This window comes from Pleurodeles waltl, chromosome 12 (assembly GCF_031143425.1).
Source record: "Pleurodeles waltl isolate 20211129_DDA chromosome 12, aPleWal1.hap1.20221129, whole genome shotgun sequence".
In the NCBI taxonomy this organism is placed as follows: Eukaryota; Metazoa; Chordata; class Amphibia; order Caudata; family Salamandridae; genus Pleurodeles; species Pleurodeles waltl.
In genome coordinates this window covers 682,951,160-682,968,794 of record NC_090451.1, presented here as the reverse complement: position 1 = coordinate 682,968,794, position 17,635 = coordinate 682,951,160, and the positions used below count along the sequence as shown (strand labels likewise).

General features: G+C 48.6%; 1 protein-coding gene across 1 annotated transcript in view; it reads right to left on the bottom strand.

Moving 5' to 3' along the window:
- The window catches only part of DNAH2 (dynein axonemal heavy chain 2), a 1,666,550-nt gene that overhangs the window by 1,588,039 nt on the left and 60,876 nt on the right, over positions 1 to 17,635 (bottom strand). Inside the window, exon 3 of the mRNA XM_069218683.1 lies at positions 3,485 to 3,579. Coding sequence (XP_069074784.1) covers positions 3,485 to 3,579 — 95 coding nt within the window. The remainder of the gene's footprint in view (positions 1 to 3,484; positions 3,580 to 17,635) is intronic.

Here is a 17,635-nt window from a genome sequence, read left to right as displayed (position 1 = left end):
GGGTGCCATGCCAACCTCACACTGCCTATGGCATATATAAGTCACCCCTCTAGCAGGCCTTACAGCCCTAAGGCAGGGTGCACTATACCACAGGTGAGGGCATAGGTGCATGAGCACTATGCCCCCTACAGTGTCTAAGCAAAACCTTAGACATTGTAAGTGCAGGGTAGCCATAAGAGTATATGGTCTGGGAGTCTGTCATGCACGAACTCCACAGCACCATAATGTCTACACTGAAAACTGTGAAGTTTGGTATCAAACTTCTCAGCACAATAAATGCACACTGATGCCAGTGTGCACTTTCTTGTAAAAATACACCCAGAGGGCATCTTAGAGATGCCCCCTGAAAACATACCCGACTCCCATGTGGGCTGACTAGTTTTTACCAGCCTGCCACACACCAGACATGTTGCTCTTGCCACTTTTGGCAGCAAGGCTGGAGGAGATAATGAGAAAAACAAGGAGGAGTCACCCCCCAGTCAGGACAGCCCCTAATGTGTCCTGAGCTGAGGTGACTCTTACTTTTAGAAATCCTCCATCTTGCAGATGGAGGATTCCCCCAATAGGATTAGGGATGTGCCCCCCTCCCCACAGGGAGGAGGCACAAAGAAGGTGTAGCCATCCTCAGGGCCAGTAGCCATTGGCTACTGCCCTCCAAGACCTAAACACACCCCTAAATTGAGTATTTAGGAGCTCCCAGAACCGAGGAAGATAGATTTCTGCAACCTAAAGAAGAAGAAGGACTGCTGACCTGAAGCCCTGCAGTGAAGACGGAGACGACAACTGATTTGGCCCCAGCCCCACCGGCCTGTCTCCCTACTTCGAAGAAAACTGCAACAGCGACGCATCCAACAGGGTCCAGCGACCTCTGAAGCCTCAGAGGACTACCCTGCATCTAAAGGACCAAGAAACTCCCGAGAACAGCGGCCCTGTTCAACAAACTGCAACTATCTGCAACAAAGAAGCAACTTTTAAAGACCACACGTTTCCAGACGGAAGCTTGAGACTTTCCACTCTACACCCGACGCCCCCGGCTCGACCTGCGGAAAACTAACACTACAGGGAGGACTCCCCGGTGACTGTGAGCCCGTGAGTAGCCAGGGTTGACCCCCCTGAGCCCCCACAGTGACGCCTGCAGAGGGAATCCAGAGGCTCCTCCTGACTGCGACTGCCTGCTTCAAGGAACCCGACGCCTGGAAACCACACTGCACCCGCAGCCCCCAGGACCTGAAGGAACCGAACTCCAGTGCATGAGCGACCCCCAGGCGACCCTCTGCTTAGCCCAGGTGGTGGCTACCCCGAGGAGCCCCCCTGTGCCTGCCTGCATCGTTGAAGAGACCCCCAGGTCTCCCCATTGTTTCCTATTGAAAACCCGACGCCTGTTTGCACTCTGCACCCGGCCGCCCCTGTGCCGCTGAGGGTGTACTTTCTGTGCCTGCTTGTGTCCCCCCCCCCAGTGCCCTACAAACCCCCCTGGTCTGCCCTCCGAAGTCGCGGGTACTTACCTGCTGGCAGACTGGAACCTGGGCACCCCTATTTCCATTGAAGCCTATGTGTTTTGGGCACCACTTTGAACTCTGCACCTGACCGGCCCTGAGCTCCTGGTGTGGTAACTTTGGGGTTGCCTTGAACCCCCAACAGTGGGCTACCTTGGACCCAACTTTGAACCCTGTAAGTGTTTTACTTACCTGTGAACTTAACATTTACTTACCTCCCACAGGAACTGTTGATTTTTGCAGTGTCCACTTTTAAATTAGCTTATTGACATTTTTTTCAAAACTGTACATGCTATTGTGATTATTCAAAGTTCCTAGAATACCTGAGTGACATACCTTTAATTTAAAGTATTATTTGTAAATCTTGAACCTGTGGTTCTTAAAATAAACTAAGAAAATATATTTTTCTATATAAAAACCTATTGGCCTGGAATTGTCTTTGAGTGTGTGTTCCTCATTTATTGCCCCTGTGTGTGTACAACAAATGCTTAACACTATCCTCTGATAAGCCTACTGCTCGGCCACACTACCACAAAATAGAGCATTAGAATTATCTCTTTTTGCCACTATCTTACCTCTAAGGGGAACCCTTGGACTCTGTGCCACTATGTCTTACTTTGAAATAATATATACAGAGCCAACTTCCTACACTTACCAATTAGGAGCACATGGTGCCTCGTGACTAAAGAGTCCTGACAGAGTTTTCGGTGTGTGAGATGTAAGACACCAACAATATGGACTTGCAAGTTTGAGAACGTCTATATTCTTTCCTCCAGCTCAGGTTGAGTAGGAAACACATTGTGAAGATCTTGTGCAAGTGAATGGCAAAGTCAGTGGTACCACACCTATTATTGTGCTTCCCGCCACTCTACATGATGGGGGCATGGTCTAGATCCAAAACCAGATCCTAGAAGGTGTCTATACACTGCAAGCCGAAGGAAGGGACGTCGATGTCGATTCCCCGCTTGTGCCAGTGTTTTGTACCAGATTTCTATGGTAACAGTATTCTATGTTTCAAGCCTTGCCTGAGGACCGAAGGTAAAGTCAGGCCCTTTTCACTAGAATCAGAGACACAGTGGCAATCCTTTGAAAGAGAAAGCCAACTAATTGATTACGGACAGAAATCTAAGTAGTTTCTGTCAACTGTCTCTCTCCTGTAAACTTTCTAATCTGCCGAGCATGGTTTCTGCTCTCTCCTATATGCAGGTGAAGAACTTGTGTAGGAGGTTTGCGAAGTACTTGGAGTGGAAGACTGTGGCTGTGACAAGACAGTAAGCTGCTAGTTCCTGATAGGGGCACTGATACCTTGGCAGAGAACCTCCAAACAGGAAACAGAGGAAACAACTGAAATGGGAGTTCACGGGTAGCCACTTCTGAATGGTTTGGCCACAAACAATGCAAATACAAACCAGCATTGGCAGAGCCAATAGCTTTGTATCTACATTTAGGTTTGGCAGTGACAATTTTGCAGTTAAGACTTTTTTGTCCAGAGTTTTCCAGGAGCATGAATAGAGGTGACATATCCAATGTGCAATATTAACGAAGATTGTCTGTCGAAGAAGTGCTTGACTTATTCAAGACATTACAAGCAAATGAGGCTTTAATGACTTTTAAAAAACGGCTGCTAGGTCCTGCTTCAGGACTGTCTGAGGAGACACTTGCATACTCAAACCGCTTCCTGTTACTCTAAATATTGGAACTAGGACAGAAGGAGCTCGGTGGCGATTCCAGTTATCACCAGCGATGTTGACTTTTCAAGAAGGATGAACAGCAATGTCTTTGAGAACATTAAAGAATTGTGTATATCTAGTATGGTGTGTAAACAGTCCTAAAAAAAAGCCTAGGTCACTAGAACCGTCAAACGTAGAGTATGGCATGAAGATATCATTAAACAACTACCAAGACATCACACCGTAACCAACCTACTTGAACCCAAATCCAATAAAGCTACCTTCAATTACAGTGGTCTCCATGTCTCTTTCACCTACCAGATCCACGTACTCCTCCACCACCGGGACCGGATCTGCTTCTGGCTCCGACTCCAGCTTTGGCACCTTATGCTGCACAGCTTCAAATTCATCATCTTTGGGAAACAGTGAAAATGTATATCAGTCGGAGGAAAGTCCCACCATGTGTTATAATGCCATTCACTTAACTACGGCCTTTGACTGCTAGGCAAAGAGTTGTCGCCCTTCTCTGAGGCTTCCCAGGATCTGTGTGTTTTCTACCAGCTGGACGTCAAGATGAAAACTCACCAAGTCAATGTCATCGACTCCCAGCTTATCCAATAAAAGATTTAGTATGCAGATTTCATTCGTATTAAAAACGCATGCATCGTTTGCTATTTATGTCAAGCTAATAACAACTCATCTTTTAATCAACTCAATATGCAATTTTACAGATAAAACTGGCAAATCATGATGACGTTTTGCATTTATGTTTATAAAAAACTATCCTTGCTAAAAAAAATTCAAAAGTGAAAGTCGCCTTTGTTTCTTTTCTACATTGTTGATACACAGTTCCATAGTTTATTTTCAAAACAACGATACATTTAAATAGTTTTGCGTTTTTTGGAACTTTTTGTATACAGCACATTGTAAGAAATTGGATTGTTGGTTGACTAAGGTGTCAGGCCTAGTCAAGGAGTGACCACAATCCTTGTCACAATAAGACCAGTGGTTAATTTGTGCCGGTGGTTTCCAAGGCCGGCACTTATTTTTCTGCCTCAAGGATTTGCTGCGAGCAAAAGACACCTATGGAAAAGATGGAGGAAGAGAAAAACGAAAAAGAGTCACAAATGGAGAAAGCAGAAAGCTGCAGGAGTGAGTTGAAGGGGCAGGGAGTAGCTGCAAATAGACTAAAGAGGCCAGAGATGGCTTCAGGATTATCTGCCTCGGTATTCCGTGCTCGCATATTTAATTGCAGCAGCCGCGTGTTTCAGAGGAGAGATTTGGGCACCGGCACGTTTTTATTTACAAATTAAGCATTGAATAAGATGCAAGCAAACCCCGAATGAACGTGTGCTCCAGCCCTGGTAGCTTGGCACAGAGCAGCCATGCTTAACTTAGAAACAAAATGTAAAGAATTTGTGCAAGAATTCAAACTGTAAAACACTGAAAACACACCACAAAAAAAGCCTACAAATGAGTTAGAAAAGTAGAGTAGATTTTATTAAATAAAACAAGACCAAAACAACAAATAAAACAATTAGTACAACCGGAGATATTAAATTAAAAAGTTTTAAGTAAAAATAGCGCCTTGAAGCAAGAGGCGAAATTGAGGATTTGTGGTCGCGCCAGACCGGAACAAAGTCATAACTTCAAGCCGACCGCAATGGAGCACGGGCTGGTTACAGGCACTCAGTTAAGCCTGCTGAACAAAGTACCTTAAATCCTGGTTGCGGAGTGTTCTCTGGATCCATGTGAAAGATGTCTCATGCAGCTGAGGAGATGCATTTGTTCAGAGATGTGGTGATGCTGTGGTTAAAGGTCCAGTTTCGTCAACGTCAAGGACTGTTTTGATGTGGCTTGCAATGCAAAGGATGGTGTTGAGGATGTACTGCACATTCAAGGCGATGCATCAGTTCTGATGAGAGGTGGAGCTGTGATGCGGAGCTTCGGAACTGAGGCTGCTGTTGATGGGAAATGCGAGGAGCTTGCACCGGGAAAAGCATTGCACAGCGGTGGTTATAAAGACGATGCATCGAACTCAGGATGCTGAGGCGATACGAGTATTTTGTGATGGTTCAACCCAAGCAGCATCAGAATTGCGTTGCTTCTGCTTGGAGATGTGTCGCTCAGCAGAGAGGCTGCATCAGTTCTGCTGGCAGGCACCTCAAGCCCACTTTCAAGGGTCCAACACTGGGGTGGAACCACTTGGCAGGGCAGACTCACAGATGGCAGAGTCCAGGTGCAGAACCAGGGTGGCAGGACGTCTTTTAGATCCTTTAGACTCCAGATCAGGAGGCCAGCCAACTAGCCCTGAGAGTCATTTTGGGTTCAAGAAATGCAGGTCCAGTCCTTCTCACCTAGACAAAAGGGCTGCAGGCAGCAGGTTAGCACAGCAAAAGAGGAGTCCAGCAGAGGGCAGCCGGGCAGGATTGCAGTACCTTCAGCAGCACCGGAGTCCTTCTTCCAGGCAGAGTATCCACAGGTCCAGAAGTGTACTAAAGTGGGGGTGTCTGAGATTCAGTTCTTATACCCACCGGTGCCTTTGAAGTGGGAGACACTTCAAAGACAGGCCTCTGAAGTGCACAGATGCCCTGCCCTGGCTCCAGATTAACTACAGGGGACAGGGCACAGCCTATTCAGGTGTAAGTGAGGCTGTACCCAGCTCCTCCCTCCCATCCTGCCAGGATGGCCCATCAAGTCACACTTATGCTCTCATTGTGTGTAGCTGTCTAGGGAGAATGAACAAAGCCCACCTGTCAACTATATGCAGTATTGTGACTAGAGACAGGCTGCAGGCACTAAATGGATAAGGCAGGAAAATGCCAACATTCGAAAAGTGGCTTTGTCAAAATTGCAGTTTAAAATTCAACTTCACCATAAATTATGATTTTAAATTATGATTCCAAAGGCCCTAAACTTGAAGGAATTCTCTCTTCTCATTTGGAAATTATGCTTATACAATGTAATAAGGCAATTTCAATGTTCCCTATTGGAGAGGTAGGCCTTGCAGTAGGGAAAATTACTTTAAGAGTTCTTCTCCATCAGGACCTGTAAATCTTAAAAGTACATGTACTACTTTTTAAATATATTGCACCCTGCCCTTTGTGCTGTCTAGGGCCTGTTCTAGGGGCGACTTATAGGAAAGTTTTGGAACCTAGAAAAAGGTTTGTTGTGCCAGGTCGAAATGGCAGTTTAATCTGCACAAACAGGATGTGCAATGGTAGACCTTAGACATATTTAATTGGCTACTTAAGTAAGTGGCACAGTCAGTGCTGCAAGTCCACTAGTAACTTTTAATTTACAGGCCCTAGGCACATGTAGTGCACTTTACTAGGGACTTAGAAGTAAATTAAATAAGTCACTTTTGTATAAACCAATATTAACATGTTTTCGAGGGGAGAGCACAAGCTCTTCAACACTGGTTAGCAGTGGAAGGTGCGCAAAGTCCTAATACCAACAAAAACAAGGTCAGAAAAATAGAGACAAGGGGTGGGGGCCTAGAGTGGGGGGATGTTGTGGGGGAAAAACACCCTAATGCTGACAGGCTTAACACTCATTATAACGGTTTCTGTCAATTTCATGTGTTATAAAAACATTTTTTAGCATTATTCTTTTAATATGAAATTCTGAGCTGGCCCTGCCAGGACTCAAATGCTCGTCCCACAGGTCACACCAGATAGCAACATAGAGCACTTAAACTCAGAAAGTAAACTATGAAAAATGTAATAGTTATGAAATCTTTTCTGGCATACAAATGACTGTTCATAGCTTACAAAAATTGGGGAACAATGTTTATCATATTCGTCTATTTTTAATTATTTTTATAGTGCTGATCACATGTTAATGCTCTTTACTCTTACGTCAGTGTTTCATTTCTGTGCACAAAGATAGGTTATTTCTTTATAAAATTATTTTATTTGTTTTATTTTTAAGATCAAATGTCATGCATGCGTGCACCAGGGCATCATTATGCATGTATAATCAAGTTCTCAATGATTGGCAATATGTGAAGTTCAAATCTTATGGACTTGTTTGAAAGGCACATGTCCACACACAAGGGATTTCCCCCTGGAATGTGTCAGGGCAGCTGCGCATGGTGAAACACATGGCTTGGGCTGACCACCTTCTAGATGAGGTCCACCATTGCTAGCTTATGAAGCACAGCTGCTATCAAGTGGCGCATAGGTAATGGTAAATATGGATAAGTTACTTACCTGTAAATCCTAGTTCTCTTCCAGGGGTATCCTCATCAAAGTCATAAACATTGAATATTCCCGCCCTTGTGCGGGGACCCCGGAGCATATATATATAAAATACATACATATTATCATGTGTAAAACAGCAATGCAGGCTATAATCATAAATAGGCTAAAATGCTTTATTTCTATGCAAGTTTTTTTTTTTCATATTATAAAATCACAATAGATCATAAATATCTACCTAAGCCCCAAAAACTGGACTTAGGGAAGTAAACAGCAGTAAATAGCAGAGAAAAATAGAAAAAAAACACATTGAAGAACAATGAAGCATTCTTAGCCAATAGGCTGCATGCAGGTTAACACAGGAGAACCATAAAAACTTTGGCACCGTGCCTTTAAGACCCTGAGCACCTCCAGTATCCCACCATGCCTCAGGGGTGAAGGGAAGGCGACAGTTCGTTCACAGTTAGGTCAGTACTTTTTTACGGTGACAATCTGTGTAACTGATCAGAAAAATAATCTGTCCTGCACTTCTAGGAGACTTGAGTCCGGGGAGGAGGGTGGGTTGTTTATGACTTTGATGAGGATACCCCTGGAAGAGAACTAGGATTTACAGGTAAGTAACTTATCCTTCTCTTCCAGGGGATCCTCATCAATAGTCATAAACATTGAATAGATTAGCAAGCCCATCCCTAGACTCTGCGGACTGTCTGAAAGAAGTGCAGGAAAGAATACATATTCATGCAAATAGATTTCTATGAGAGGCCTGCCCCACCTGGGCATCCGCTCTTGCATCCGAGTCTAAACAGTAATGCTTAGTAAAGGTATGCACCGACTTCCATGTAGCAGCCTTACAAATCTCGGAAATTGGTACATTGTTAAGGAGGGCAGCAGTAGCCGCTTTTCCCCTTGTGGAATGCGCTTTTGGCCTAGCCAGTAATTGTTTATTAGCCAGCTGGTAAGTGTTAACAATACAAGACACAATCCATCTTGATATCGTTCGTTTAGACGCTGCCTCTCCTGTTCTTAAATGACCATAATTCAGAAACAAATGGTTAGAATATCTAATCGGTTTTGTTTTGTCCAAATAGAATTTCAGCACTCTTTTCAAGTCTAAATAATGCAATGCTTTCTCAGCCGGAGTCTCCGGATTGGGAAAGAAAGTCGGTAAAGATATAGGCCCTCATCCTGACCTTCCCGCCGTCAGGTTACCGTTCCGCGGTCGAAAGACCGCGGCGGTAATTCTGACATTCCCGCTGGGCTGGCGGGCGGCCGCCTTCAGGCCGCCCGCCAGCCCAGCGGGAAAGAGGCTTCCACGATGAAGCCGGCTCGGAATCGAGCCGGCGGAGTGGAAGCTGTGCGACGGGTGCAGTTGCACCCGTCGCGTATTTCACTGTCTGCGCAGCAGACAGTGAAATACATTTAGGGGCCCTCTTACGGGGGCCCCTGCAGTGCCCATGCCAGTGGCATGGGCACTGCAGGGGCCCCCAGGGGCCCCGCGACCCCCCCTACCGCCATCCGGTTCCCGGCGGGCGGACCGCCGGGAACTGGATGGCGGTAGGGGGGGTCGGAATCCCCTCGGCGGCGCAGCAAGCTGCGCCGCCTTGGAGGATTCCAAGGGGCAGCGGAAAACCGGCGGGAGACCGCCGGTTTTCCTGCACTGACCGCGGCCAAAGCGCCGCGGTCAGAATGCCCTGCGGGGCACCGCCGGTCTGTCGGCGGTGCTCCCGCCGACCGCCGGGGTTAGAATCACCCCCATAGTCTGATTGATATGGAATTCTGACACCACCTTCGGAAGGAAAGATGGGTGAGTTCGCAGAACCACTCTATTATCGTGAAAAAACGTGTACGGTTCTCTGCAAGACAGAGCCTGAATTTCGCTGACCCTCCTCGCTGAAGTAATGGCCACCAAAAAAGCCGTCTTCCACGTAAGGTGCTGTAAAGAGGCCTTGTGGATAGGTTCAAAGGGAGGGCCCATAAGTTTTGACAGGACTACATTCAGTTCCCATGGAGGAGAAGGTCTCCGAATGGGAGGAAAAACCTTTTTCAAGCCTTCTAAGAAATCCTTGACTACAGGTATCGTAAAGAAGGATTCTTGAGAAGGCGACTTACGATAAGCTGTAATTGCCGACAAATGTACCTTAATAGATGATACCTGCAGACCAGACTTCGCCAGATGAAGCAAATAGGACAGTATGACATCCTCCTGAGCTCGTATGGGGTTTATACCTTGTTGAGAGCACCAGATGTAAAATCTCTTCCACTTAAAAGCGTAAGAACGCCGCGTGGAAGGTCGTTTTGACTCTTTCAAGATGTTCATGCACTCCTGTGAGAGCCCTAGGTGCCCATACTGCAGGAATTCAGGAGCCATGCTGTCAAGCTCAGAGAGGGAAGGTTGGGATGTAGGATTCTGCCTTCCATTCTGCTCAGGAGATCCGGTCTGCACGGCAACCTCCTGTGAGGTTTTTCCGATAAGTTGAGTAGATCCGTGTACCAGAATTGGCGGGGCCATTGTGGCGCTATCAGAATCATTCTGGTTCTGGAGTTGTAAAGTTTGTTGATTACTGCCGGTATGAGGGGAATCGGTGGAAAGGCGTAGAGAAATATCCCTGACCAGTTAATCAACAGGGCATTCCCTTGAGATCCCGGACGGCAGAACCTGGATGCGAAGTCTGGGCATTTTTTGTTTACTTCGTCTGCAAAGAGATCCAACTGGGGTCGACCCCATTGACCGAAGATGTCCTCGGCGACTTCGTCGTGTAGGACCCAGTCGTGCGCGTCTTCTAGATGTCTGCTCAGGAAATCTGCCTCTACGTTTTGCTGACCTGGCAGGTGTACCGCTGTGATAGACATTCCCCTGGCCAGGAGCCAATGCCATATCGTTTGGGACTCTCGAGATAGAGGTAGTGATCTTGTTCCCCCCTGTTTGTTCAGATAATACATTGTGGTTGTATTGTCTGTCTGAATTAGGAGAGATTTCCCCTGAACCAATGGAGAGAAAGATTTGAGAGCCAGATGGACCGCTCTGAGCTCCAGTAGATTTATGTGATAGTTCTTTTCCTTGTCGGACCACAGACCCTGAGCTTGGAAGGAACCCAGATGAGCACCCCAACCCTGAAGAGACGCATCCGTTACCAGAGTGTCGGCTGGAATTGTCTGGTGAAAACGGAGAACCTATCGACAGGTGAGGTCTGTGCATCCACCATTGTAGTGATTGAAAAGCCGCTGCTGGTAGTCGTACTCTGTCGTCCCAGCGACCAGTCTTTTGGCTCCAGTTGTTCTCTAATGCCTCCTGAAGGGGCCTCATGTGTAGCCTGGCGTTCGGGACAATGAAGATGCATGAAGCCATGGAGCCCAGAAGCGATGTCACCTGACGAGCAGTAGGTGCATCGGCTTTTAATAGTTGTTGACACTTCCTGTGGATCGATAAAAGTCGTTCCTCCGAAGGATACACTCTTTGGAGCTCTGTGTTTAGTATAGCTCCCAGGTAGTGGAGGTTTTGTGTTGGAATCAAGGTTGACTTGTTGTGGTTGATTTGAAGACCTAGAGACTCGAAAGTTCTTAGTACAATGTCTCGATGTTTTCTCGCCTGATCCGGAGAGGAAGCCTTCAATAACCAGTCGTCCAGGTAGGGGTAGACGAATATTTTTTGTCTTCGAAGATGTGCCGCTACCACTGCTACACATTTTGAAAAGACTCGGGGTGCAGACTTCAGGCCGAATGGTAGGACTCTGAATTGGTAGTGCTGTGACGCTATTTGGAAACGTAAGAATTTCCGATGTTTGGATGCTATTGGGATGTGAAAATATGCATCCTGTAGGTCGATGGAGCACATCCAGTCTCCCTGATGCAGTTGCGGAACAATCTGGTGAAGGGCTAGCATCCTGAACTTCTGTTTTCTTATGTACTTGTTCAGGAGCCGTAAGTCCAGAATTGGCCTGAAGATGCCCTGTTGACCCTTTTTCGCCACCAGAAAGTAACGGGAGTACACCCCTTTTCCTCTTTGTGCCGGTGGAACCTTTTCTACAGCTTTCTTTTGTAGGAGTGCAAGAACTTCCTTGCGTAGCAGGCTGAGATGAGAAGGAAAACATCTTGCTGGTGGCAAGTGTGGAGGAGGTTTTTTGAAAAGAAGAGAATAGCCATGTTCGACAATATTGAGCACCCATTTGTCTTTTGTGATGGAGTGCCACTCGTGAAGATGATGCGTAATACTTCCGCCCACCGGAGTGGTGCACAGTGCTGAGGGAAGCAATGCTTCATTGCTTTGTTGGTGTCTTTGCTGTAGACTGTTGAGGTCTACTTGCCCCTCGGTCTCTTGTGGGTCTACGCGCCTGAAACAGGGGACGCCCCTGTCGTTGCTGTGGCCTCTGAGACCAGTGAGGGGTTTGAACCCTCTGCTGGAATGGGCGTCTGTCGTACGGCCTGTACCTCCGCCTGAAGTCTTTCTTACGTTCCAGGCCCACTGCCCTCATAGTGTCCACCTCTGTTTTCATTCGGGCCATCTCTTCATCCGCATGGGTACAGAACAACGAATTCCCGCTGAATGGGAGGTTTAAAATACGTTGTTGTGCTTCCTGTTTCAGACCAGTGAGCCGTAGCCAGGAAGACCTCCTAGCGCAGATTCCGTGCGCATACCCATGCGCAGCCAAATCCGCCCCATCCACCGCCGCGCTGATGACCTGGTTAGATACTAGGCCCCCTTCCTGCAAGATTTCCTGGAAGTCCTGTCTATCTTCCCTGGGCAACTTCTCTGTAAATCTGTGGAGTGAGTCCCACAGAGAGCGGTCATATCTGCCCAGAAGAACGAGTTACTTACCTTCGGTAACGACTTTTCTGGTGGATACATTAGCTACCTGTGGATTCCTCACCTGATGAATACTCCCATGGCGCCAGCATTTGACGGAAATCTTCTTACTAGTCTCTGCACGTCGACGAGGACGTCACTCTAGCCCACGCGACGCCGTCTGACGTCATACAGGCAATAAGAGGTCCTCGCCGACGTGCCGATGACAGTACCAACATTTTTTACGTGCATGAGAAATAATAACCCAATGTAATGAAAGAGCAAAGCAACATCTCTTAATATTGTAAATCACACAACATTGCAATAAAATAGCTGTAGATTTAATATAACCTTCTTTTTTTTTTTTTTTTTAAACAAATAAATATATTTATACATACGAATCATGTATATACACAATATATATAGATTTATATATAAATATACACATATATACAAATATCATATATGCAAAATGTATTGCAACTTTGAAGACCAAAAGGAGCACACTCAAGGATTGCTTGGAGAGACCAAAAAGGCAACGGGGAGGCGGGTGGGACCGTGAGGAATCCACAGGTAGCTAATGTATCCACCAGAAAAGTCGTTACCGAAGGTAAGTAACTCGTTCTTCTGATGGATACAACTACCTGTGGATTCCTCACCTGATGAATAGAGTCCCAAAGCAGTACCACGCCCGGCGGTGGGTGCCTAAATGGTCAAACCAAGAAATCCTGCAGCACTGACCGTGCAAAATGACCGTCCCTTCTGACCTCAGAGTCCAAACAGTAATGTTTCACAAAAGTGTGAAGGGACGACCAAGTTGCGGCCTTGCAGATGTCGACCACAGGAACACCCCTGGCCAAGGCCGAAGAGGCCGACTTAGCTCTGGTGGAGTGAGCTCTAATGCCCTCAGGCGGATCCTTCTTTGCCAAAGAGTAACAGATTTTAATGCAAAGAACAACCCACCTGGAGAGTGTTCTCTTGTGGACTGCCTTTCCTCTCCTCTTGCCCACGTATCCGACAAACAGCTGATCCTCCAGCCTGATATCCTTCATTCTGTCGATATAGAAGCTCAACGCCCTTTTTGGGTCCAGGCGATGTAGTCTTTCTTCCTCCTTTGAAGGATGAGGCGGAGGATAAAACGTGGACAAAGTGATTGTCTGAGCCAAATGGAAGGGTGAAACAACCTTCGGAAGGAAAGCAGCCTTGGTCCTCAACACCACCTTATCCCCATAAAACGTTATATAAGGGGGTTTAACCGATAAGGCCTGCAACTCACTCACTCTCCTTGCAGATGTTATAGCTACCAGGAATACTGTTTTAATAACCAAATACCTTAAGGGGCAAGAATGCATAGGCTCAAAAGGGGACCCCATAAGGAAAGTCAGGACCAAGGACAAATCCCATTGAGGCATAACGAATGGTTTTGGAGGATATTGATTCAGAAGACCTTTCAAGAATCTGAGAACAATAGGGGATTTAAATAACGATGGTTGGTCTGGAAGACAAATGAGGCTGACAAGGCCGACAAATAACCCTTAATGGTAGCCACTGCACAACCTTTCTGCGCTAGAGACAGTGCAAAAGACAAAACATGTGACAGATGAGCATGTAAGGGATCAATCTGTCTCTCTCCACACCACATAACAAATTTAGACCACCTATTAGCGTAGATAGATTTAGTGGAGTGTCGCCTGGCTGCTAAGATAACATCCACTACATTAGGCGGGAGAGAGAAGGAACTCAGGTTGCCCCGTTCAATCTCCAAGCATGTAGGTGCAGACTCTGGAGGTTGGGGTGTAAAACCTGCCCCTGCGACTGCGAGAGGAGGTCTGCCCTGAGAGGGAGACGGAGCGGAGGGCACAGTGAGAGTTGGAGAAGGTCGGAGTACCATACCCTCCTTGGCCAATCCGGAGCTATTAAGATGACTTGGGCCCGGTCTTGGCGAATTTTCCTCAACACTCGAGGAATCAAGGGTATGGGGGGAAACGCGTAAAGCAACTGGTCGCACCAGGTTATCTGAAACGCGTCCCCCAACGCTCCCTGCATCGGATACTGGAGGCTGCAGAATAACGGGCAATGCGCGTTCTCCCGAGTGGCAAACAGATCTATCCGAGGAAACCCCCACATCTGGAAGATTAAACAGACTTGATCTGGATGGAGACGCCACTCGTGGTCTGCCGAGAATTGGCGACTGAGACTGTCCGCACGTACATTCAAGACCCCGGCCAGATGATTTGCCACCAAGCAAATCTGATGGTCCTTTGCCCAGGACCATAGCCGAAGAGCTTCTCTGCAGAGAAGGTACGACCCTACTCCTCCCTGTTTGTTTATGTACCACATCGTGGTAGTATTGTCCGTCAGGACCTGTACCGACTGACCACGAAGGGATGGGAGGAAGGCCTTGAGAGCCAGACGTACAGCCCGTAACTCCAACAGATTGATATGAAACACCTGTTCCTCTGGAGACCAAAGCCCTTTGATCTCCAGATCCCCCAGATGAGCTCCCCATCCTAGGGTGGAAGCATCCGTTATGACCGTGGCCACTGGTGGCGACTGCGCGAACGGCTTTCCCTGTGAAAGATTGTTGACCGCAATCCACCACTTCAATTCCACAGCAGCATCTCTGGAGATCTTGACAGTACCTTCTAAATCTCCCTTGTGTTGAGACCACTGCCTTCGGAGGCACCACTGAAGAGCCCTCATGTGCCAGCGAGCATGCGTGACCAACAGAATGCAGGAGGCGAACAGACCGAGCAGACGAAGGACCTTGAGGACTGGAACTACCGCTCCACTTCGAAACATTGGAACCAATTCCTGAATATCTTGAATCCGCTGAGGCGGAGGAAAGGCTCGACTCAATGTTGTATCCAGTACTGCCCCTATGAACAGGAGGCGCTGAGAGGGCTCCAGGTGAGATTTGGGCACGTTCACCGAAAAGCCCAGGTCGAACAACAACTGGGTTGTTGACTGCAGATGATGCGACACAAGCTCCGGGGACTTGGCTTTGATCAACCAGTCGTCCAAGTAAGGGAATACTGCTATCCCCTTCCTTCTGAGCTCCGCCGCAACCACTGACATCACCTTTGTGAAGACTCGAGGTGCTGAAGTAAGACCAAACGGGAGGACCGCAAACTGATAGTGCTGCGACCCTACCACAAACCGGAGAGACTTCCTGTGCGACTTGAGTATCGGGATATGAAAATAAGCATCCTGCAAGTCGACAGACACCATCCAATCTTCCTTGTTCAACGCCAAAAGCACCTGTGCTAGGGTCAGCATCTTGAACTTTTCCTGTTTGAGTAACCAATTCAAGATCCTCAGATCCAGGATTGGTCTCAACTGACCATCCTTTTTGGGAATCAGGAAGTATCTTGAGTAACAACCTCGACCCTTTTCCTGCTCTGGGACCAACTCTACCGCGCCCTTTGAAAGGAGGACTTGAACCTCCTGTTCTAGCAACAGGAGGTGTTCTTCTGAACAATAAGATGGGCGGGGCGGGATGAGGGGCGGGAACTCACGAAAGGGAAGGGCGTAGCCTTTCCCCACAATGCCGAGAACCCAAGTGTCCGTGGTGATAGACTTCCACTTGTGGAGAAAATGCTGCAATCTTCCCCCTACAGGAGAGGAGTGAGTGGGAAACGGTGGAAGCCTAAGGCTGCTTCCCCTGCTGCACCCCTCCAGAGGACGAGGAAGAGGCAGAGTGCTGTTGAGAGGCTCCTCTGGTACGGGCCCCACCCCTCCCCCTCCCTCTAAATGACCTATAGGGGAGGGAAGAGGCGGGTTGCTGGAACCTCCCCCAAAAGGAAGAGGAAGAAGAGCCACGCCCAAATCCCCGAAACCTCCTGAAAAATCTAGAAGAGGCAGAGGAAGAAGGAGCTTGCAGTCCTAACGATTTGGCTGTGGCTCTGCTCTCCTTAAATCGTTCCAAGGCCGAATCTGCCTTGGCTCCAAACAGTCTGTCCCCATCAAACGGGAGGTCCAGCAGGGTCGACTGCACATCCGCCGAAAACCCTGAGTTTCGGAGCCAGGCCTGTCTTCTTGCCACCACAGCCGTGCCCATCGCCCTGGCCACCGAGTCGGTCGTGTCCAGCCCAGACTGGATAATCTGGGTCGCGGCAGCCTGGGCGTCCGAGACCACATCCAAGAGACCCTGGGGGAGCTCCGTAAATGAAGACGAAATATCATCCATCAGAGCATGGATGTACCTCCCCAGAATGCACGTTGCGTTGGTGGCCTTCAACGCCAAACTGCATGACGAAAATATTTTCTTGGACTGCGCATCCAGTTTCTTGGAGTCTCTGTCTCCAGGCACCGTCGGGAAGGAACCAGGCGCTGACTTTGAGGAACAGGAGGCTTGCACCACCAAGCTCTCCGGCGTAGGGTGTCTAGAGAGAAAGCCAGGGTCAGATGGTGCAGCTCGATACCTCCTGGCCACAGCCCTATGAACGGCCGAGGAAGACACCAGCTTCTTCCACACCTCCAACACCGGATCCAGCAAAGCCTCATTAAATGGCAAGAGAGGCTCAGCTGCAGCAGAGGCCGGATGCAATACCTCTGTCAGCAAATTCTGCTTCGCCTCTGCCACCGGCAAAGGCAGGTCCAAAAAGCTCGCTGCCTTCCTCACCACAGCATGAAAGGAAGCAGCCTCCTCCGTATATTCCCCTGGAGATGAAAGGTCCCACTCAGGGGAAGTGTCCAGCCCACTGGCTGTATCCAGACCATGTAGTCCGTCTCCAGAGTCCTCAATCTCTCCCTCCTCTAAGACTCGCTGGTACTCCTGCTCTTCTAAAAGACGGAGAGCACGCCTCCTCGAATGAAGTCTCTCCTCGATACGCGGAGTCGACATGGCCTCCGCCGACGTCGAAGAACGGCGCCGATCTCCAGAAGCATCTGACGCCGCGTCCGGCGCCACAGGCAGCTTCGGCGCCGAGGTAGGAGCCGGAGGACGAGGTCTTGGAGCCGATGGACCAACCAGAGTCACAGGGCAAAATCCTGACTTCGACGGAAGGGCAACCTCCGGGGCCGAAACATCCGAAGCCACCGGAGCGGCCACCGACGCCGGCACCGGCGCCGAGCCCACATTCCCAAAAGGGAGAAAGGGCATAAAGGGTGCCGGCCGAAGAGGCGCAGGATCACCCAACGAAAAGGCCAAGGGCCCCGAAGGACCAGCCGGAGCAGCTCCTGGAGCCATCTGTTGAAAGATGGTATACATCGCATTAAGAAACGCGGTACTATCGGCTCCAGGAGTGGGAAAAGCCGGATACTGGGGTGCCTGGATCGAGGGCGACCCCGACGCCGGCCTCGACGTCTGCGACGCCGGAGAAAACACAAGAGGCTGCACCACCTCAATCACTGACGCCTGACCAGGCGAAGTCGGTGACGCCGGAGAGGGCAACGGCGTCGATGGATGCGGCGTGACCGTGGGGCTGACCTCCCAAGTCCTCCGACGCCGAGCCGAAGGTGACCTCGAACGAGACTCCTTGCTGG